The following is a 19,573-nucleotide window of genomic DNA, read 5'->3' as shown; positions in this document are numbered from 1 at the left end:
TTTCATACTTTTTCTCTCTCATTGAATTCTTTTAAATTTTCTAGTGTTTAAAGTTTCGTTATTAATCCATCATCGAGACAATTATAATATTATTTGATCAAATATTATTTGATCACTTTTCAAACATTTCAAATAAAGAAAAGCTTGCACGAACTAAGATATCAGCAAAAGGGTCTTAATTAAAAATAATTTAAAAAAGTGTAACATATCAAATATGGTTCAACACGATCAAACTTAGACTACATTTAAATTTTAAGATAAATTGAGTTGAATTGTAAATAATAATATTTTATAAATTCTATTGGGATGACTTAACTTTTTTAAGTTAAGATGAGTTTAAATTTTTAAATTAAAATATATGGAATAGGTTAAAATGAGTTTAACATTTTTATAGAAAATTAAAAAAATAATAGGTTCTAGAAAAAAATAGTAAATTCTATCAATAATTAATTTGAAATATGTTAAATTTAATTTAACAACTAAATAGTAAATACAACCTTAGAATAAATAACATTATAACATACTTACGTGGCTTGTATAAAAGTGTAACGAAATTACTTAAGAGTTAAGGGAAATGATATTCCTATCAATAAAATTCACGCATAAAGTCTATCGATTTTTTTTTTCTAACTTAACGAGAAAGTTTCTTTTTAAATATGGTCTTTTCCGTCTCCACCCGCGCGCCCCCGCTGCCACAACCCAACCCCCCCCCCCCCTCTCCCGCGTCTCTTCTCTCTCTCAAGTCGGAACCTCATTTCCCTCTCCGGACCGAACCAAACAAACACCGGAAACCATCCTAACTAACTTCCTAAAGATTCCAACGGATAAACTCTGAATGATTCACCGCAACTCCTGGATGGAGCGAGAATCTTTCATTTGAACCGGGTAGAAGATCTGAGTTCAGAAGTCATTGGTATTTTACGCGCGCTAATGGGTGCTGCGGACTCCAAGCTCGAGAAGGCTTTCGGCGACCAGTTCCCCGAAGGTGAGCGCTACTTCGGCCTCGAGAATTTCGGCAACACTGCATATTGTAACTGCGTCTTGCAGGTTTGGTTCCGTTACGTCCAATTTCTTAATTATTCGATTTTATTCCTTTTTTTTATTGTATTTAATTTGTTATCGGGGTTTTAATTTCCGATTAATATTTAAATTTGAAGGTATATGAATTGTGTTATGTGGAAGATGTTAATTGTCGCTAACTGAGCTTCGATTACTTATGTTTAGTGGGGTTTCATAAATAACCTTTTTGATATATTATTAACTTTAGTTACGTATAAAAAAAAATATATATATTATTAACTTTAGTTTGGGAATTTGACTTCTTGTATGTTTGCTTGTGATTGCTTATTATTGCGATTGTTGGTGTTACATTTGATTGTGGCCGTGTAGCTGAAAGCATCAACTAGTCTAGCAAGGGTATGGTTTGTTGAAGTGGTCATAATAGGCGCCAGTATCATATGGCAGTATGGAGGGTCTGGGTCTGAATGTATGCAACAAACGATTACTTTGGGAAGTTGTAGCGAAAAAGAAAAGACAGAAAGATGCATAAAAAAATAAAGACAGAAAGAAAAGAAACCTTGAAGTTGTTTCAATCTGTAGGAGTAGTATCAAAATGTCTAAATACTTATAAAAGTATCAAAATGTGAAAATATGTGTTTGCTTTATATTTTCTTTTATTTATTTTTTGCTATTTATGTTACTTATCAAAAAAACTTTTTAGCTATTTATTTTGGGCTCTCGTTCCTGCTTTCTTGATCGTTGGCTTGAACTGTGCTCAAGGCACTCACATAAATTGTTTGGTTCCTCGAAACACAACCCAAATAAGATGAAAATCATTTGCTTGCACCTTTGGCACCTATGTGAGGTCTTTAATAAGAGAAATACATTAGCCACAAAGGGATTACAAAAAAGTAAACTCACAAACTGATATGGTTTGATATGATACGTTAAATTGTAAAATTACTTATATTATAAAGTAGATCTAACGAATAACATAAAATCACGTCGATATTATTAATAAAGATAGGCATAGCCCAAATACACAAGATGATATACAAGAGATAAGATCTATCTGGGTCGAAGTAGAGTAAACAAGAAAATCATGAAAATTCAGGCCATTAAAATCTAAAGCTATGGCCCATAGAAATAAAGTACGGAAAAATAAAACTCGAAGTTTCTCTGGTGATCACTCCTTGTTTTCGAATGTCCGATCATTACGTTCTTGCCATATGCACCACATGACGCAGATTGGGGTCATCTTCCACATCTCCTTAATTTGTGGGACACCTCTTAGGAGAGTCCTGCTGGCCAGTAAATCAATCACTGTTGCAGGTATTACGTACGATAACTCCACCCGGCTAAGCACTTTGGTCCACAAGGCTCTAGCTATCTCACAATGTAACAAGAGATGCTCTACTGTCTCTTCGGATTGCTTACACATACAACACCAGTCTAGTATGACCACCTTGCGCTTCCTCAAGTTATTGGTTGTCAAAATCTTCCTCAGGGCTACTGTCCAAGTAAAGACTACTTTAGGAGGTGTCTTATTCCTCCAAATTTTCCTCCTGGCTATTTGGAAATGTAAGGGACTTGTAGAAGGAGCGAACTGAAAAGGCACCATTACCCGCCGATGTCCACCATAACCTATCAATTTTTTGTCCATTTGGCACCACAGAATATAATAGGTTGCTATCTTCTTCCCAATCTTGCGCCGCTCTACTGAACGTGACATTCCACTGAACTTGGTCCCCTGATCGAAGCATGAGGTCCGCTATTGAAGCTTCTTGTTCACGTGCCACTCGGAACACAGCTGGAAATGAATCCGTTAAGGCCTCATCCCCGATATGTCCCTCAAAAACTTTATCCGGGAACCCTCGCCCAACACTAATTTAGAATGGCAATTAAACACCCCCCACCCACGCCTGATGTGCTTCCAAACCCACACTCCATAAGCCCCATTTACCTCTCCGGTACACCAACCACCCCACAAGTTTCCATATTTACAATCAACCACTAATTTCCTTAGGGCTTCTGGTTCTATGTTATATCTCTGTAGCCACTTCCTGTGTAGGGCCCGATTGAATGTTCTCAAATTTTTTATACCCAACCCACCTGACGAGATTGGCCTGCACACCTTATCCCAACTGACTAGGTGGAATTTGAATTCATCCCTCAACCCACTCCATAAGAAATCACGGTATAGTTTGTCAATCCGAGCCGCCACACTAGTTGGAATAGAGAACAGAGACAAGAAATATATAGGTAAATTAGAAAGGGTACTCTTAATAAAAGTTAACTGTACACCATTTGACAAGTACAATCTCTTCCACCCTGTCAATTTTCTTCCTATTTTTTGGATGACTATATCCCAAATGGATGAATCCCGTGAGGCATCTCCCAAAGGCAATCCCAAATAAGTCATGGGGAGAGAGGCTACACTGGCACTAATTCTGACTTATCGAAGTTCACTTTCAAGTCTGACGCTACTTCAAAGCATAGTAAAAGTGCATTTACTGCCTTCAACTGGTTTTGATCTGCCTCACAGAATAATAGTGTATCATCTGCAAAAAGTAAATGAGACAAGGTAATAATGCCCCGATTGGGGTCACCAACCAAGAAACCTGCCACAAAACCATTTGTAACCACCGCCGAAATCATCCTACTAAGGACCTCCATGATAATCATTAATCACAAATAAAAGTGGGGATAGCGGGTCTCCTTGCCTTAAGCCACGAGAACTACTGAAAATACCAAGGGGGCTACCATTAATCAAGACCGAGAACTTTGCCGTTGAGATGCACCAATTAATCCACGTTCGCCATCTCTCCCTGAAACCATATCTCTCCAGCAAATAAAGAAGGAATTCCCAGTTTACATGGTCGTATGCCTTCTCCATGTCTAATTTACATATAATCCCCGTGGAGCCAGACTCTAATCTGCTATCCAGGCCTTCATTCGCTATAAGGACTAAATCAAGGATTTGGTGATCCCGAACAAACGCATTTTGGCTTGGTAATTATCTTACCCATCACCTCTGTAACATATGGGTTCAAATTTAGGGCTTGAAACTAATATTTTATATTTTTAATTATTTATTTATTATTTATTTTTACTGTCTCCATTATTTTTATTATCATTTTAGGAAATATGCTAACAAATAGATTAAATTAGTGATTTCTTCCCTATCAGAACCTTCGTATGGTTATCCATTAGGTTCCCATATTAGATTTGGTTCCTAGTTCAAGACTAAGTCCAATTCAAACTCTTCAAAATCCTCTTAGAATCTGACTCCTCGTAGGAAAATGTTCCTAAAGTTTAGGCAATTTCGAATTATAGACAATCTCCTAAAGATTTACGTTGCTTCCCTCCCGTCGCCTATAAGAAACCCACAATGCCTCTAAATTGTACACACAAAAATCCCTGGAGAAAAGACTCTTTCACGTAGAGAAAGAAATCCACTTCCGCAAGCACCACGCAGCCTCTCTCTCGGCAACCAACAACCATCTCAACAGACCACCTCCCACACCACCACATAAAATTCCGGCCAACCTATTCCCGTCGCACCCACTCCCTCAGGTAAGCCCCTGTCGTCGCACGCCACCTTTCTTACTCTCGGTTATTTGAGTTTTTAATTCCACCTCTCTAAAACTCTCTCCTTTTTCCCTCTCTCGGTGTCGCACCACCATAGGGACCTCCCAGTTGCACTGACGTCACGATCAGCCACCCTGAACTGCAATCGCACTCAGTCCCTCTCTCGATGAGTCCCTCATTTTCACATAGCCATCCCTCTGTTGTCCCGCATGTTTTAATTCCCGTGGAATCAATTTGTGTCATAGCGGGCCTTCGGCCCTAAGGCCATACAACTAAGTCTATTCTTAAAACAAACAGAGTGTTGGGCTTACTTTAAATAGTCTTGTATTTTTAATTGGGCTTAATTTTATTATACTGTTTTAGTAATTTTATTGGGCTGGTTATATTTTTAGAAAACATTACTCTTCCATGGGCTTTATCTATTTGAATAATTATGAGCCCATAGACGCAAATTTTATAAAAAGTATTTAAGGGATTTTAAAGTATATTTATTAGAGTTTGCTATGAAGCTTATTATTTTAGTTAAGTTCCATTGTACATATTTAATTACTTTGAGTATTACGACCCGCTTTTCTAGGAAATTAGTGATGTCTAGTACCTCGTATAGGTAATGCGCTACAAGTTGAAAATCAGGAAGCAGCGCTAAGAGGTAAATAGTATGATCATATAAATGCATGCGTACTGTGAAAATTATTGTTATGTATGGAAATGTGCTTATGATGGGTAACTACGCTATGCTAAGAGGCAAGTCAATGTTAGATTCCTCTTACGATCTTTGATGAAATATGAGATTATGCTTGAATGAATGAATTTGTTGTTCGATTGATTGAATGTTACTAAAATCATATGAAAGCCATGAGATGCTCATGTAGTAATTCAAGTCAAGTATGTCATGTAATGGAATAGCCATGTCCATGTAATACTTGGATTATGTATGACATATTCATGTAGTACTTAGATCATGTATGCCATGGAATGTCATAAAACGTTCAGAGTATGTTATGTCATGTCATGTTATGCTATGTATACGAAAATGCCATGTTATGCTACGTCATGCTATACCATGTACAAGAATATGCCATGCTATGTTATGCCATGTACAAGAATATGCCATATTATGTCATGTTATGCTATGCCATGTACAAGAATATGCCATGTTAGAAATGTTCATGAAGCCTAATAAATTCTCATGCATTAAGAAAGATAAGAAATGTTACGGTGCCACGACTCAAGCGTGGTTAACCACAAGTTAAGTGAAACACGGACCTAAGCGTGTTTCACTCCATGTTATGCAAGTTTAGTGAAACACGGACCCAAGCGTGTTTCATTCCATGTTATGCAAGTTAAGTGAAACAAAGACCCAAGCGTGTTTCACTCCATGTTATGCATGTTAAGTGAAACACGGACTCAAGCGTGTTTCACTCCATGTTATGCAAGACAAGTGAAACACGGACTCAAGTGTGTTTCACTCCATGTTATGTCAGTTAAATGAAACACAGACTCAAACGTGTTTCACTCCATATAATGCCAGTTAAGTGAAACACGGACTCAAGCGTGTTTCACTCCATGTTAAGACAAGATAAACAAGATATTATGCATTCACGTTACATGTTTGCCATGATCATATATACTTCCGCTCATGTTAATGATGAATACGTATGCTATATGAATCTGTGACGATATATGTATGTAAAGTCTTTCAGAAAGTCATGTTTCGCGTATGATTGTAAATCTATGAAGCTGTATGTTGTGAAGAATTTTCAGAAATTAAGTTCTTGCTAGGCCAAATTATATTTTACGGTATGATGTACTACTTACTGAGTGTTCGATTCATTTTTGTTTGTCTTTCTGTTTTCTTCTATGTTTAATTCTCACAGATGGAGATTATGATGACGCAAAGCTGGATGGCCAGGAGTAGATTTAGTACAAAGAATTAGGAAGGAATAAGTGATATTCACACAAGAATTAGATCTCTTTTATGTCATTCATAGGATTAGTTTATGTTCTTTTATTTTACGTTCAGTTTTCGAGACAATTATGTTCAATTCAGTTTTAACATTTTAATGCTTTTCAATAAATGAGGTATTTCATGATATAAATCTCTTTACCGGGCATTATGTTATGAATGTTAGTAACATCTATATCCTACGGGAACGGGGTGTTACAACCTCACCTAATCTGTTTGCGAGCACCTTGGAGATAATTTTGTAGACCCCATTAACGAGGCTAATGGGCCTAAAATCCTTAACATCTGATACTCCAATCTTCTTTGGGATCAGCGCAATTAAAGTAGCATTTAAGCTTTTCTCAAACTTCCTAGCCAAGGACAATTCCTGGACCACATTCATGATGTCCACTTTTACTACCTCCCAGCATGTCTGGAAAAAGCCCAAGCCCAAAAAGAAGCCATCTGGACCTGGTGCTTTGTTTTTAACAATGTGTCTTACTACATCATATACATTCGCTTCCTCAAACGGACGCTCCAACCAAGATGCAGTCTGTGGCTCAATAGAGTCAAAGCCAAGTCTATCAAGCTTTGGCCTCCACCCCTCTTGTTCTGTAAGCAGCTGTTCAAAGAAATCCACCACAAGATCCCGAATCACTAGGGCCTCCCTGCACTTTGTACCATTGATGTTTAACATCTTAATGGTATTATTTCTTCGATGGGATTTAGTTATTCTATGGAAAAACTTTGTTTTGGTCCCCCTCCTTCAACCACAATGCTCTTGATTTCTGATGCCATGAAATCTCCTCAAGAGATAATATTTGCTCCAACTTTGAGGCCAATTCTGTCTTCTGCAATACTTCTTTAGGAGAGAGAGCTCTATCCTCAAGTACACTATCAAACTGTTGAAGCTTCTCCACCAAGGTTTTCTTTTGCTCCCCTATGTCTCCAACGGATAGAGAATTCCAAAGCTTAAGGTCATTCTTCAAAGCTTTTAGGTTGCTGGCTAGAATGTAGGAGGGGTTGCCTTCAAACTGATACGATGACGACCATTGTCTAACTCTTTCCACAAAGCGTTCACTTTTAAGCCACATATTCTCAAGTTTAAAATAGCAGCGACCACCTTGGATACCACCACAATCCAACAAGATGGGAAAATGATCTGAACAAAGACGAGGCAACCTCTTTTGACACATCTCCGGGTAATGCACTCTCCACTCTGGTGAGATTAAAAATCTATTCGGCTAGAACCATGTCTGATTATTTGACCAAGTAAAAAAGCTTCCCACGAGGGGAATATCCAACAAGTTCAAGTAAAAAATACAAGGTGAAAAATCTGTCATTGTTGGGCGCATCCTGCTATCAGCAGATCCTTCACTGGGGGATCTAATGATATTGAAGTCCCCACCTATGCACCGAGGAAGATTCCACCAACTATGTAACCCAACAAGTTCCTCCTATATAAGTCTTCGATCATTGTCTACATTCGGCCTGTATAAACTTGCAAAAGCCCATGAAAATTTATCTACCACACTTTTAAAAGAGCAAGCCACTGAATACTCCCCCACAAAATCCTCCATTTTCTTCACAACTCTTTTATCTCACATCACTAAAATACCGCATGAAGCCCCATTTGATGCAAGGTAAACCCAATCTGCATAAGTTTAACTCCAAATACTTAGCACTATTCTCCTAGAAACCAATGTTAGCTTGATTTTTTTTTTTTTTATTATAAGTACAAATAATTTCAGCTTGGTTTCTTATAAGCATACTATGTCCACCCTCCATTCCCAAAGCAAATTTTTAATACGAAGTCGCTTATTTGCCTTATTCAACCCGCGGACATTCCAAGACACAATTTTCAGTTTCATAAAGGAGAGACCAGCCCCTTCCCTTTGGATCTATCGTGGTTGGAGCTGCCCTCATAATTCAGCGACCATTCGAGTCGCTTAAGCTCCCGCTATTTCTTAGACCCAGATTTCTTGGACTGAGTGACCCACTTCAATAGCAGTAAGAAGGGCCATAAACTATTCTTCAAAACCCACACAATCCATTCCCACACAAAATTGAATCTCCTTTAACTTGCAGAGCACTCAATCCGACACATTGGATTCATCTGATAACTTACAATTCAGAGGAATGGACTCCCCATCACCAAAAACCCACTGCAAAATGCTGGTGTCCCCCTCTCCTCCTCCCCAAATAGGTTACCGCCCTCCCCAACTAACCTCCCTTCACCAAAAGGAATGAGCTTCTGAGATAGCCCCATCTGAGATAACCCCTTCTCTGTGAGCCTATGAGGTAGCCCCCAACATTGTCCTCAATAAAATCTATCCTCTTCTCACCCCCACCTTCCGACAGCATCTCGAGATGCTCAACAGAAGGATGTGAGGCCTCCGCTTGAGGAAATGGCACTTCCATGGTGTATATCGGCAGTTTCTGTGCACAAAAATAGGGAAGATGGTTGACGGTGGCTGAAACTCCCCTGTTTCCCCTTCACGCGACGAAAATGCTTGTTCCACCATTGTCGCCGGAGCTGTCTGGACCACCGTCGAAGGTGCCACCGCTGGTCATGATGCACCTGATGAGTTCATAGGCAAGGTTGCTGGATTACCGTTGGTGGTTGGTCATCGTTCTCCTTACGAATTTGCCCGATGGGCTGGGGCCTTGAGTTTACGGGCTGGGCCATGGAGTGAGGCCTTGCATTAAAGGGCTCACGCCTACTTGGTCTGCGGCCCTTGTTGTTTTGCGTAAACCCCACATCTAGACTTTTCCCCACAGGATGAGGCCTAGCATTTATAGGCTCACGCCCAGCTAACTGAGGCCTTTTACCCAATGGTCTGAGGCCCGGGTTGTTCTGCTCAACTCCCATATCCAAGCTCACTTAGAGCCCACAACTGTCCATGCCCATCTCCTTCCTTATTAACCAATCTATTTTGTTTTGCAGAACATTCAGTTGTGCCTTGGCGTCCAGCAAAGTACTCAGAGTCTCCCCTCTTCCACGCCCTACAAGTCTGCTACCGCCACACCGCCACTGTGCTGGTTGAGACTTTCTGTCAGAGCCTTGTCCCATTGCAGTGCCTCTTTGTCCTACCATGCCGTCGTTCCCATTTCGAAACCCACGGGACTGCTCCACCATCAACACCTCCCTATAGGAGTGATGTTGCGGCTGAGCCTTCATCTCCTTCCTCTTCATATTTCCATCATAGTGGGTGATTCTCCTGTTGAAGATAAAGTCCTGCAGAGCCTCCCCCATCCTATTCCAACCGCTGCCCACCTCCTTAGGGGCAAAGATAAAATTCCTCCTCCCACCACCACCATATTCCACCACTGCTATATAGCGGCCTCGATCATTCGAGCAACGCTGTGCTATAAAGTTGCAATTGCCTTCCCGGACTGTGGTGAAAATTTTTTTTTTTTCCTTCTTGCAAGCTTCCATGGCCTTAGCCAGCCATTGCACCGATGAAAGTCCCAGAACCACCTTAGACACCACCCTCCAACTTCTCTATGTAATAACCAAACATTCCCCCTCCTTCACGAGTGAAAAGTATTTAGATTCTATAACCAACTCTTTAGAAAGACCCATTTTGAGCATGTCAACCTCCAAAAGCTCAGCCGTGAAACACCGTCACGTATCACCCGAACTCAGCGTAGAGATTGAGTGAGTATTTACCATCGTCCGAGGAGAATGTACGGAGAGAAAATGTTTAGGCAGTGTTCTTGTAGTAGCTACATCAATTTTTTTTTGCTTCACTTTCATTATGCAGATTGTTAAGAATATAATACAAATAATAGAAATGAAACTGGCATGATGGAAAAGATTGTACTTGTCGAAAGGTGGCCGGTTGACTCTTATCAAGAGTACCCTTTCTAACTTACCTACGTACTTCTTATCTTTGTTCCAATTGCTTGCAAGGGTAGCAGCTCAGATTGATAAACGGTATCGTGATTTCTTATGGAGTGGGATAGGGGATGAATTCAAATTTCACCTGGTTAGTTGGGATAAGGTGTGTAGACCAATCTCGTTTGGTGGTTTGGGTATAAAAAATCTAAGAACATTCAATTGGGCCCTGCTTGGGAAGTGGCTATAGAGGTATAACACGGAGATAGAAGCCCTATGAAAATTAGTAATTGATTGTAAATATGGAAGCTTATGGGGCTGGTGCACTGAAGAGGCAAATGGGGCCAACGGTGTTGGAGTTTGGAAACACATTAGGCGTGAGTGGGAGGATTTCAGTAGTCATGCTAAATTGGTGTTAGGAAGGGGTTCTCGTATTAAGTTTTGGAGGGACATATGGTGTGGGAATGAGGCTCTAAAGGATGCATTTCCATCAGTTTTCCGAGTGGCACGCAACCAAGAAGCTTCAATAGAGGATCTTATGCTTCTATCAAGGGACCAAGTGCAGTGGAATGTCACGTTTAGTAAAGCGGCACAAGACTGGGAAGTGGACATCTTTGAGGCTTTTTTCAGTCTGGTTTATTTTGTGAAGCCGGATAGACAACAAGCTGATAAGATGTGGTGGACTCCAGCGGGTAAGGGCATTTTCTCAGTTCGATCATACTATAAGTCCATTTCCCAAGCCGTTAATATTTTGTTCCCATGAAGGAGACTTTGGCGAAATAAGGCGCCCCCGAAAGCGATCTTCTTTACATGGACAACAGAGTTGGGGAAGATTCTGACTACTGAAAATTTGAGGAAGCGTCGGATAGTTATAGTAGTCTGGTGTTGCATGTGCAAGAGATCTGGGGAGTCAGTGGAACACTTCTTGCTACATTGCGAGACAGCTAGAGCCTTGTGGGTGGAAGTCTTTAGCCGGATAGAGTTATCCTTTGTTATGCCTAGAACTGTGGTAGATCTATTGGCCAGCTGGACACTTCCAAGAGGAGTTAAACAAATTAAAGCGGTGTGGAAAATGATCCGATCTATATTATGTGGTGTATATGGCAAGAGCGCAATGATCAGACTTTCGAAAAAAAGGAGCGGTCTTCGGAGGAACTTAGAATCCTATTTTTCCGTACTTTATGTTTATGGGCCATTGCTCTAAATTTTAATGGCCTGAATTTTCATGACTTTCTAGTTTCTCTTACTTCGACCTAGATAGGTCTTATCTCTTGTATATCATCTTGTATACTTGAGTTTTGCCTATCTCTATTTATATAATATCGATTACTTATAAAAAAAAATAAAAATAAAAATAATTAAATCTATATCTTCCCATCAGTTTAAGTTTTTGGGATAAGTGGTAATTTTACATGGTATCAGAGTAGAAGTTCTGAGTTCGAATCTTGACTCTACACTTTACTCCATTTAATCAAATATTCTATGTACTGGGCCACCCATAGAGGTCTAGCCAACATGTGAGGGGGAGTGTTAAAAATATAATAAAAATAATTAAATATAGATCTTCCCATCAGTTTAAGTTAGGAACATTTTTTTCTTCTTTTCTTTTTTTGGAAGATAAATTAATACAAAAAATTAATTAAATTAATAAAATAAAAATCAAGCGAGCTCTTTAATGTGGATTATGTAATTAACTCATTTTTTTATCGGTAATCAAGAAATTTTATTCATAAGAATGGGCATAACTCAAGTACACAGGGGGTATACATGACAATTACCTAACTAGAGTTTACAACTAGTAATACAAAGTCATGGACATTTAGTTTCTTACCTCCACCCATGAAAACAATGTTTTAAAGGAAAAAACTTTCAGCTTCTCCATTGTTCTCTCGTGGTTTTCGTTCGAAGCTTCTACCATTTCGCTCCCTCCAAATACACCAACACAAACATATAGAGACCATTTTTCAGATTGCTGCAACTTGTGAGTTACCTTAGAGACCTCTTCAGCTTGCTAGAAAATCCACTAATCTAAGGGGCATGACCCATGATAATCCAAGTCCTGTAAAAAAATCATCCCACAAGGTCCTGGCCACCTCGCAATGTAGGAATAGTTGGTCAACTGATTCACTATCTTTCTTACACTTGCTACATCAGTCCAACGCCATTACTCGACATTTGCTTAGGTTATCTGTGGTGAGAATTTTGCCCAATGTTGTTGTCCAAACAAAAAAAGCTGCTTTTGAATGAGCTTTCGTCTGCCAAATACTCATTAAAAAAATAATTAATTATAATTATATTTATGATGTTAATAGTTACTAGCTTAGTACTTTAGTAGAGTATTATCTACATATAATAACATATATTATCATATGATTTATTAGTTAATTGATAGTATATATTATTTTACATTTTATAATATCAATGGTGATAGATTAGACAAAATTACATAATTAACTTATATAACTGCTATATAAATATTATATTATATATTTAAAAGATTTATATGTAAGTGATTCAGTCGGTTTCGGTAAAAAAAAAAAAAACCACACCCCGGGACCAGACTGAAAACTGAATTTTGGAGACACCATGGTCCAGTTGGTTTGTTCAGTCCAGACCGAAAAATTTTCACCCCTACTCTCCAACTATAAGCACCACATCAAGCACGAATGGATCATTTTCCATATAGCAACAATATATTGTCTCCCCTCAAAACCTTTCCAACATGCAAAGAGATCCACCACTTGCTTAGGCATCACCCAAGCAATACCCGTCCCACCAAAAATCTCATTCCACAAAGTCTTAGCCACCTCACAATGAAGAAAAAGATGTTAACAGATTCACCATTAAAAAAAATTAAGTTCATTTTTTCATTTTCCCATTTTTTAAATTCTGCCAGTTTCCAAATTGATATCCTTATTGATATTTCTTTTAACATATCTGTCTATATAATCCTGTTTTTGGACTTTATATAGTTATTAATATAATTAAATTATTAGTACATTTTAATATCCTTGGAAGATTCGCACCCAACAGCTTTCAAGTAGATATTCCAACTGTATCTACATTTATCCAAGGTGGTCAACAGGCAATATGAACGGTTTTATATACACTCGGTGAATACTTCCTATTGACCTATGACGTGTTACTGTTAATGATGGGTGGATGGAGAACTTTGATTATTTTTTATGGGCATTTTGTGATGGTACTCCAAAAATGTCATCTTTTTTTTGTTCTTGTTTGCGCACGCAGGCACTTTATTTTTGCATCCCATTTCGCGAGCAACTGCTAGAGTATTATGCAAATAACAAAAACATTGGTGATGCAGAAGAAAATCTGTTAACATGCTTAGCAGACCTATTTATGCAGGTAAATATCTAGCTCCTGCACACACACTCATGCACAGTAGATGTATGGATATAAAAAGGTATGGTTTTGGGATTGTATGACATTTATCTGTGCTTGTGTGTGACTTTAGCAGCAAACCAGTCTAGAGCATTGTTTCTTGAGAATGGTCCAAGAAGTCTCCAATATGTATTGTTTGAAATAGTTGGTCGCAAGACCAATTACTAGTTGGTTTCTTTATGATTTTATATGAATAAATTATCTAAAGGCCTGGCTCAGTTTAAATAGTAAGTCATCAATAACGATAGACTGACATCACGATCGAGGAATCTTTATTGTGTTTGCTTCAAAATTGTGATTTCTTCCAATGTTTTCAGATTGCAGCTTTTGGATATCCTCTTCTATCCTAATTGTATTATTTGTTACTGGACTAATGATTAGAGTGATTAAAGAATATCTTCCTCCTATCTTATTTTTGGGTAGACAATCTATCTGTAGATTAGTTCTGCTACATCAGGCACTGTTTGTATACTTATACTTCATTGGCAGGTTCTACTGTTGAATCTTTCCTCCTTTTGCGATAGTCTAGCATCTCCTTCATTGTAATATCTATATTTGTAGAACAGATTCCAATGGATTCTTCTGGGTTATCACTTTATGGTTTTTGCGTGATCATGCATTTGTTAGGTAGCTTTGTTTCTCATTTTTTTAATCTCAACTAAAGTTTAGGAATCCTTGGTCTCTCTCTCTCTCTCTCTCTCTCTCTGGCTTCTCTGGTTCTATTAGAATCTTATCCCCCTCTCCCTGTGCAAAACAGGAGTCTCTCTATTGATGCTATGGCATATACTTATATATACACACATTTACTTGTTAATATTTCCGGCCATGATAGTGGGGGCATTAGTTCATCTGTCCCTTTATGTAGATAAGTTCGCAGAAGAAGAAAACAGGTGTCATTGCTCCAAAGCATTTTGTACAGAGACTGAAGAAACAAAATGAGCTTTTCCGTAGCTACATGCACCAGGTATGCATATAATTGTACTTTTTTTTTTTCTTTGAGAATGTATATTATAGTACTTCTGTGATACCGCATATTGAGTGAGTATAGGTGGTGAATGAGATTCCATATTGCTTAGAACAGAGAAGTTCTTGCTCTTTATAGTAATTCCAAAGGGCTCCAATTGTATCATTGACTAGCCCATTTGGAGTATGAGCCCAGATGTGGTTTAAACCTTCCTTGGGTTACAACTTTTGACTGTCAGGCAGAATTAGCTTTGGCTGGGGGAATGACAGTTAACAAAATTTAGCATTTTGTTGACTTAAAAAAATTACAGGATTTCTTGCCGAGGGCCTGTGCACCCCCGGGATTAGTCGGGACGTTGTTCCCGGACACCCGGTGCCAATAAAAAAAAAATTACAGGAATTTGAGATTTGTTTACAACTAATTATGACCGAAATAAGTAGAGTAGTAATAAAAAATGTCATTGCTTGTTGAGTGCTCGAGGATTGGCTTTACGAAAATGGATGGGTGCTGTTAGTGCGACTATGCTGGGGATTGTCATTGATACATCAAACTACTTTATCTTGCTCAAACGGAAGTGCCTTTGATGATTCATTCACATTGCTAGGTTATCTTGCTCAAGTACTTATAAAACAAAGTTTCTGGAGAGCAGTTTGGACAAGTTTGAGTTTTTTGTATACAGTACATTCCTTGGGGATAATAGTGTTTGATGTGGTGTATTTGGTGGGAAGTAAGGCCCGAACCTTTGTAGATTGTGAGGACAATATCAGAATTAACAGCCATTGTTTTCAACTCTTTATATTTGTATGGTGGCGCACAATAGCTTCCATTCCTGTAGCTTTCTAGATTTCTTGGAATTGTTTTCTTCTTTATCACCTGGTTGAGTGTTTCGTATTGTATATGCCCTATGTATTTGGGTTGTGCCCCTCTGCACTTTGAATAAATGTCCTTAATTTAAAGAAAAAAAAAAAAAAAAAGATAGTGTATGCTTGGTGGTGCCCTGTTACAGGAATGAAAGGTACATAGTTGGATTTTCTGCTTTCAGATCTTGGTTTACAATAGTTGCAATCTAATATTAATTGGACTGTGAGGTTCAGATAGCCAATTGAGGATGTGGTAAATATAGAATTTTAAGTATATTTGGGCTGTTCCTTGAATTTCACACAAATTTTAGAGAATGGAGAACAGTCTTATTTTCTATTATTTATTATCAAATAGAAGAATAGTCCTCATTGCCACCTTCCCAAAGCCCATTAACACACTAACTTCATACATTGACCCGGAATACCATTTGGCTTCAAAGGCTGACTGTGTACATACTTTGAATGGCGCAAAATGCAAGAGTAGTCGAAGTGATTATGAATCTTTGTATAAATCTAATCTATCTCACAAACTTATAAATGGTAAAAACTTTCCATTTAATAAGTGCTAGAAACTTGCCGTTTTTAAACAAAATAATTGGCAGCCATGTGCAGAAGCATGATTTTAGATGTTGCATATTGGCAAATACTATTATCATAAAGTAATTATAAAAAAAAAAAAACTATTATTATAAAGCAAGTTTCTGCTTCCCAGATACTTGAAATGGCATTCGGGGCTTCCATACATGTTTTTCCCCCGTAAAGGTTTGAGAATGTAGTCTTGTATAAGCATTTTTAGTTATAGTACATTTTAAGCTTCAAGGTGATGCTTAATAAATGACAATACACAATATTTCAGAACTAGATGTTCCCTTTTCTTTACAATGGTAGTGGTGCATCACTGCTAAATATTTATTATCAATGATTCAAGTATGATATTAACTGAATCTTGTTCTGTATCTTGATTGATCTTCTCCCATTTTTTCTGGTCTAATACAAAATTTATAGGATCAAGTATATCGTCCATTATACAGACACATTTTCTCATTTTTTGTAGGATGCCCTTGAATTTCTGAATTTTTTGCTGAATGAGCTCGTTGACATATTGGAGAAAGAGGCCCAAGCTGCAAAAAGTGATCCAGAAACATCGTCACCTTCTGATAAAGCTGCAAATGGGCCAAAAAATGTTCAGGCTAATGGTCCTCAAAAAGACCCTTTAGTTACCTGGATGCACAAAAATTTTCAGGTGACTTTGCTCCACCATTTCATATATATATATATATATGTATGATGTTGAATTGATCATCAACTCATGCAAACGATAGGTAGGGATTCACTGTTTTGGGAATTGGTCTAATTCTTGATATCTGTGTGTTCGCTTTCCCAGTTATACCGTAAATGTACTCCCCCTACCCCCTCTGAAGGAAGGAAAAAAAAAAAAAAAAAAAAAAAGAAAGAAAAATAGAGTAGGACATTGATGTGTCTCTGCTGATGTATTTGAGTAACAGGATTTTAGTTTCCCTTAATACATTATTTGGTGGTGATAATGTAGATGCTTTTTGTTCCTGCCCTTGTAAGATTCTCGTAATATTTTTTGTAGATTCTCATAATATATTTTGGCTGTTTGAGTCAGGGAATACTCACCAATGAAACAAGGTGCCTGAGATGTGAGACAGTGACAGCAAGGGATGAAACATTCTTTGACTTGAGCCTTGATATTGAACGGAATAGTTCAATTACAAGCTGTTTGAAAAACTTCAGCTCAACAAAGATATTGAATGCAAAGGACAAATATTTTTGTGACAAATGCTGTAGGTGGGTAACTTTTATGCATAAAAGCTCAATTTTACCTACAAAAAATCTCCATTTCTTCTTTTAGTTATACAATATTAGCTTTGAATACATGTGATATGGAGAATTTTGAATTAGAGTTTATCATACTATTGTATTTTTCAGCTGCTATTCAGCTAGTCACCGAGTGATTGCTTAAGTCTTAGCTCGGTGATGATTGTAGAAGTGATTATATGTGCACCCCCAATGCTGAAGCACTCCAAAATGGAATAGCCATCATTATAAAAAGATTTTATGGTGTGTGCACATTAATAGTTTTGTATTGACTGCTTATTTATTGCAGTGTCAATAAATCAATTTCACGAGATTGTTTCACGGGCGAAGAAAGAGGGATTTTATTTTGATAAGTTTAAAATAATGAATCTTTCTTTTTCTGTTACAAATATATCCCCACTGCCACGGCAAAGCTTCGTCTCTTCTATATGCAAAACCATCATCCACTTGCTTCTCTGGGTGGGTGATATAGGAAGATTATATTGGCATCATATGGCAATGTATTCTTTGATGGCTGTATTATATAGTGCTTTGTGCATTCCAACTGCTATGTCCTGGGCAGCCACCCACTAGTTCTTCATGGATTAATTATTTACCATATTGAGCAATGCTCTACCCTTTTACACTACACAGCTTCTAGAGGTTTTTTGGCAGGACAAGAGAGGTCAGCCAAAAGAGCTAAGAAACATTGTACTTCCATTCTTTATATTTTAGTATTGTCCAGTGGTAACTGAAAATGGACCTCATTATCACATGCAGTTTGCAAGAAGCACAGAAGAGGATGAAGATAAAGAAGCCACCTCACATATTAGTCATCCATCTGAAGCGTTATAAATACATTGAGCAGCTGGGTCGCTACAAGAAGCTGTCTTACCGCGTTGTCTTCCCACTTGAGCTGAAGCTGAGCAACACAATGGAAGATGCAGATTCTGAGTATTCCCTGTTTGCAGTAGTTGTCCATGTTGGAAGTGGGCCCAACAATGGGCACTATCTCAGCCTTGTGAAAAGCCATAACCATTGGTTATTTTTTGATGATGAAAATGTGAAGATGATTGATGAGTCTGTTGTGCAGACATTCTTCGGGTCATCACATGAATATTCAAGTAACACGGCTCATGGGTACATTTTATTCTATGAGAGTCTGGGAAATGGTAACAAGAGTTAAGTAGAGGGGCGTTGAATTTAGCAAAGGTTAGGTATTTTAATTATTTGGGCTCATTTTTTTTCTGTTTTGTTTTGTTTTTTTCCTTGTTCCTCCCTTTTTCAACCTTTGGGAAGGAGATGTCAAAATATCAATGAGATGTTATGGGTTATGAAAAAAAATATATACTTGGGTGGTTGCCATGTACAGTGGATGGTGGAAGCACACTGTCCTTTTGGTTTTTTCACAATAAGAAGAAAAGAAGTAGTGTATATGATGTCATTGATGTGAGAGAACTTGACAGAGAAAAGTTTGTATTCTTCATGATCGAGATCGCGTTTAATCATCATCATAGAAATGCAATGCGATTGGACTGCTCGCAACTGTTATATAACATTGTTCACTTTTATTTTCCCTTTCATGAGTTTTGTGCATTTGAGTTTAGGTTATCTTCTATTCCCTTCGTATGCTTTATTGTTTTTTTTTTTTTTTTTTTGGGTCGTGGGCGATCACCCATTTTTTGGATCGGGGCCATGTGTGATCACAATGAGTTAAATCTTACAATTCAGTTTATGTCCAAGCTGAATCAGGAAGGGAAAGGAATAGAAGAATACATGGGAAGGAATTTAGGAGTACTGCCTATGAAAAGATCTTTTGGTGTGAATATATTTGGATGCTTTAGCCCCTTTTACTTCAATCAATTTTATCATGTTCTGATGCTTTAGCCTAAGTCAATATATTTGGATGGTGAATTGGGATTCAGATACTATAGCCATTCAAAGGCCCCTAGAAATTGAGAGTATTCAACCCCTAACCATTCTTGAAACATTTAAAAGCTAATGGAGTTAAAATACTTATATTTGGTTTGGTGCAAGTGTGTGGTGTAAAGTTTCCATTTAGAATTTTTCTATAACCTCGTTCACTTTCACAAAAACTTCTCAACTCATCTCATCTTATTTAATCATTTTAATTTTTTTCAAATTTTCAC

The 19,573-nt window shown here is 37.9% G+C and overlaps 1 protein-coding gene across 1 annotated transcript; it reads left to right on the top strand.

Moving 5' to 3' along the window:
- Positions 1–699: 699 nt before the first annotated feature.
- On the top strand, positions 700–18,958 carry LOC121252950 (ubiquitin carboxyl-terminal hydrolase 4-like). The gene is made up of 6 exons (XM_041152810.1): positions 700–1,047; positions 13,626–13,742; positions 14,644–14,742; positions 16,657–16,845; positions 17,233–17,414; positions 18,204–18,958. The coding sequence occupies exons 1-6, from the start codon at positions 931–933 to the stop codon at positions 18,607–18,609; spliced, it is 1,110 nt and encodes a 369-aa protein (XP_041008744.1). The 5' UTR covers positions 700–930; the 3' UTR covers positions 18,610–18,958.
- Positions 18,959–19,573: the final 615 nt, after the last annotated feature.

The sequence above is a fragment of the Juglans microcarpa x Juglans regia genome, chromosome 2S (assembly GCF_004785595.1).
Source record: "Juglans microcarpa x Juglans regia isolate MS1-56 chromosome 2S, Jm3101_v1.0, whole genome shotgun sequence".
In the NCBI taxonomy this organism is placed as follows: Eukaryota; Viridiplantae; Streptophyta; class Magnoliopsida; order Fagales; family Juglandaceae; genus Juglans; species Juglans microcarpa x Juglans regia.
The sequence above is the reverse complement of the archived record's forward strand: the minus strand, read 5'-3'. Positions and strand labels throughout refer to the sequence as shown.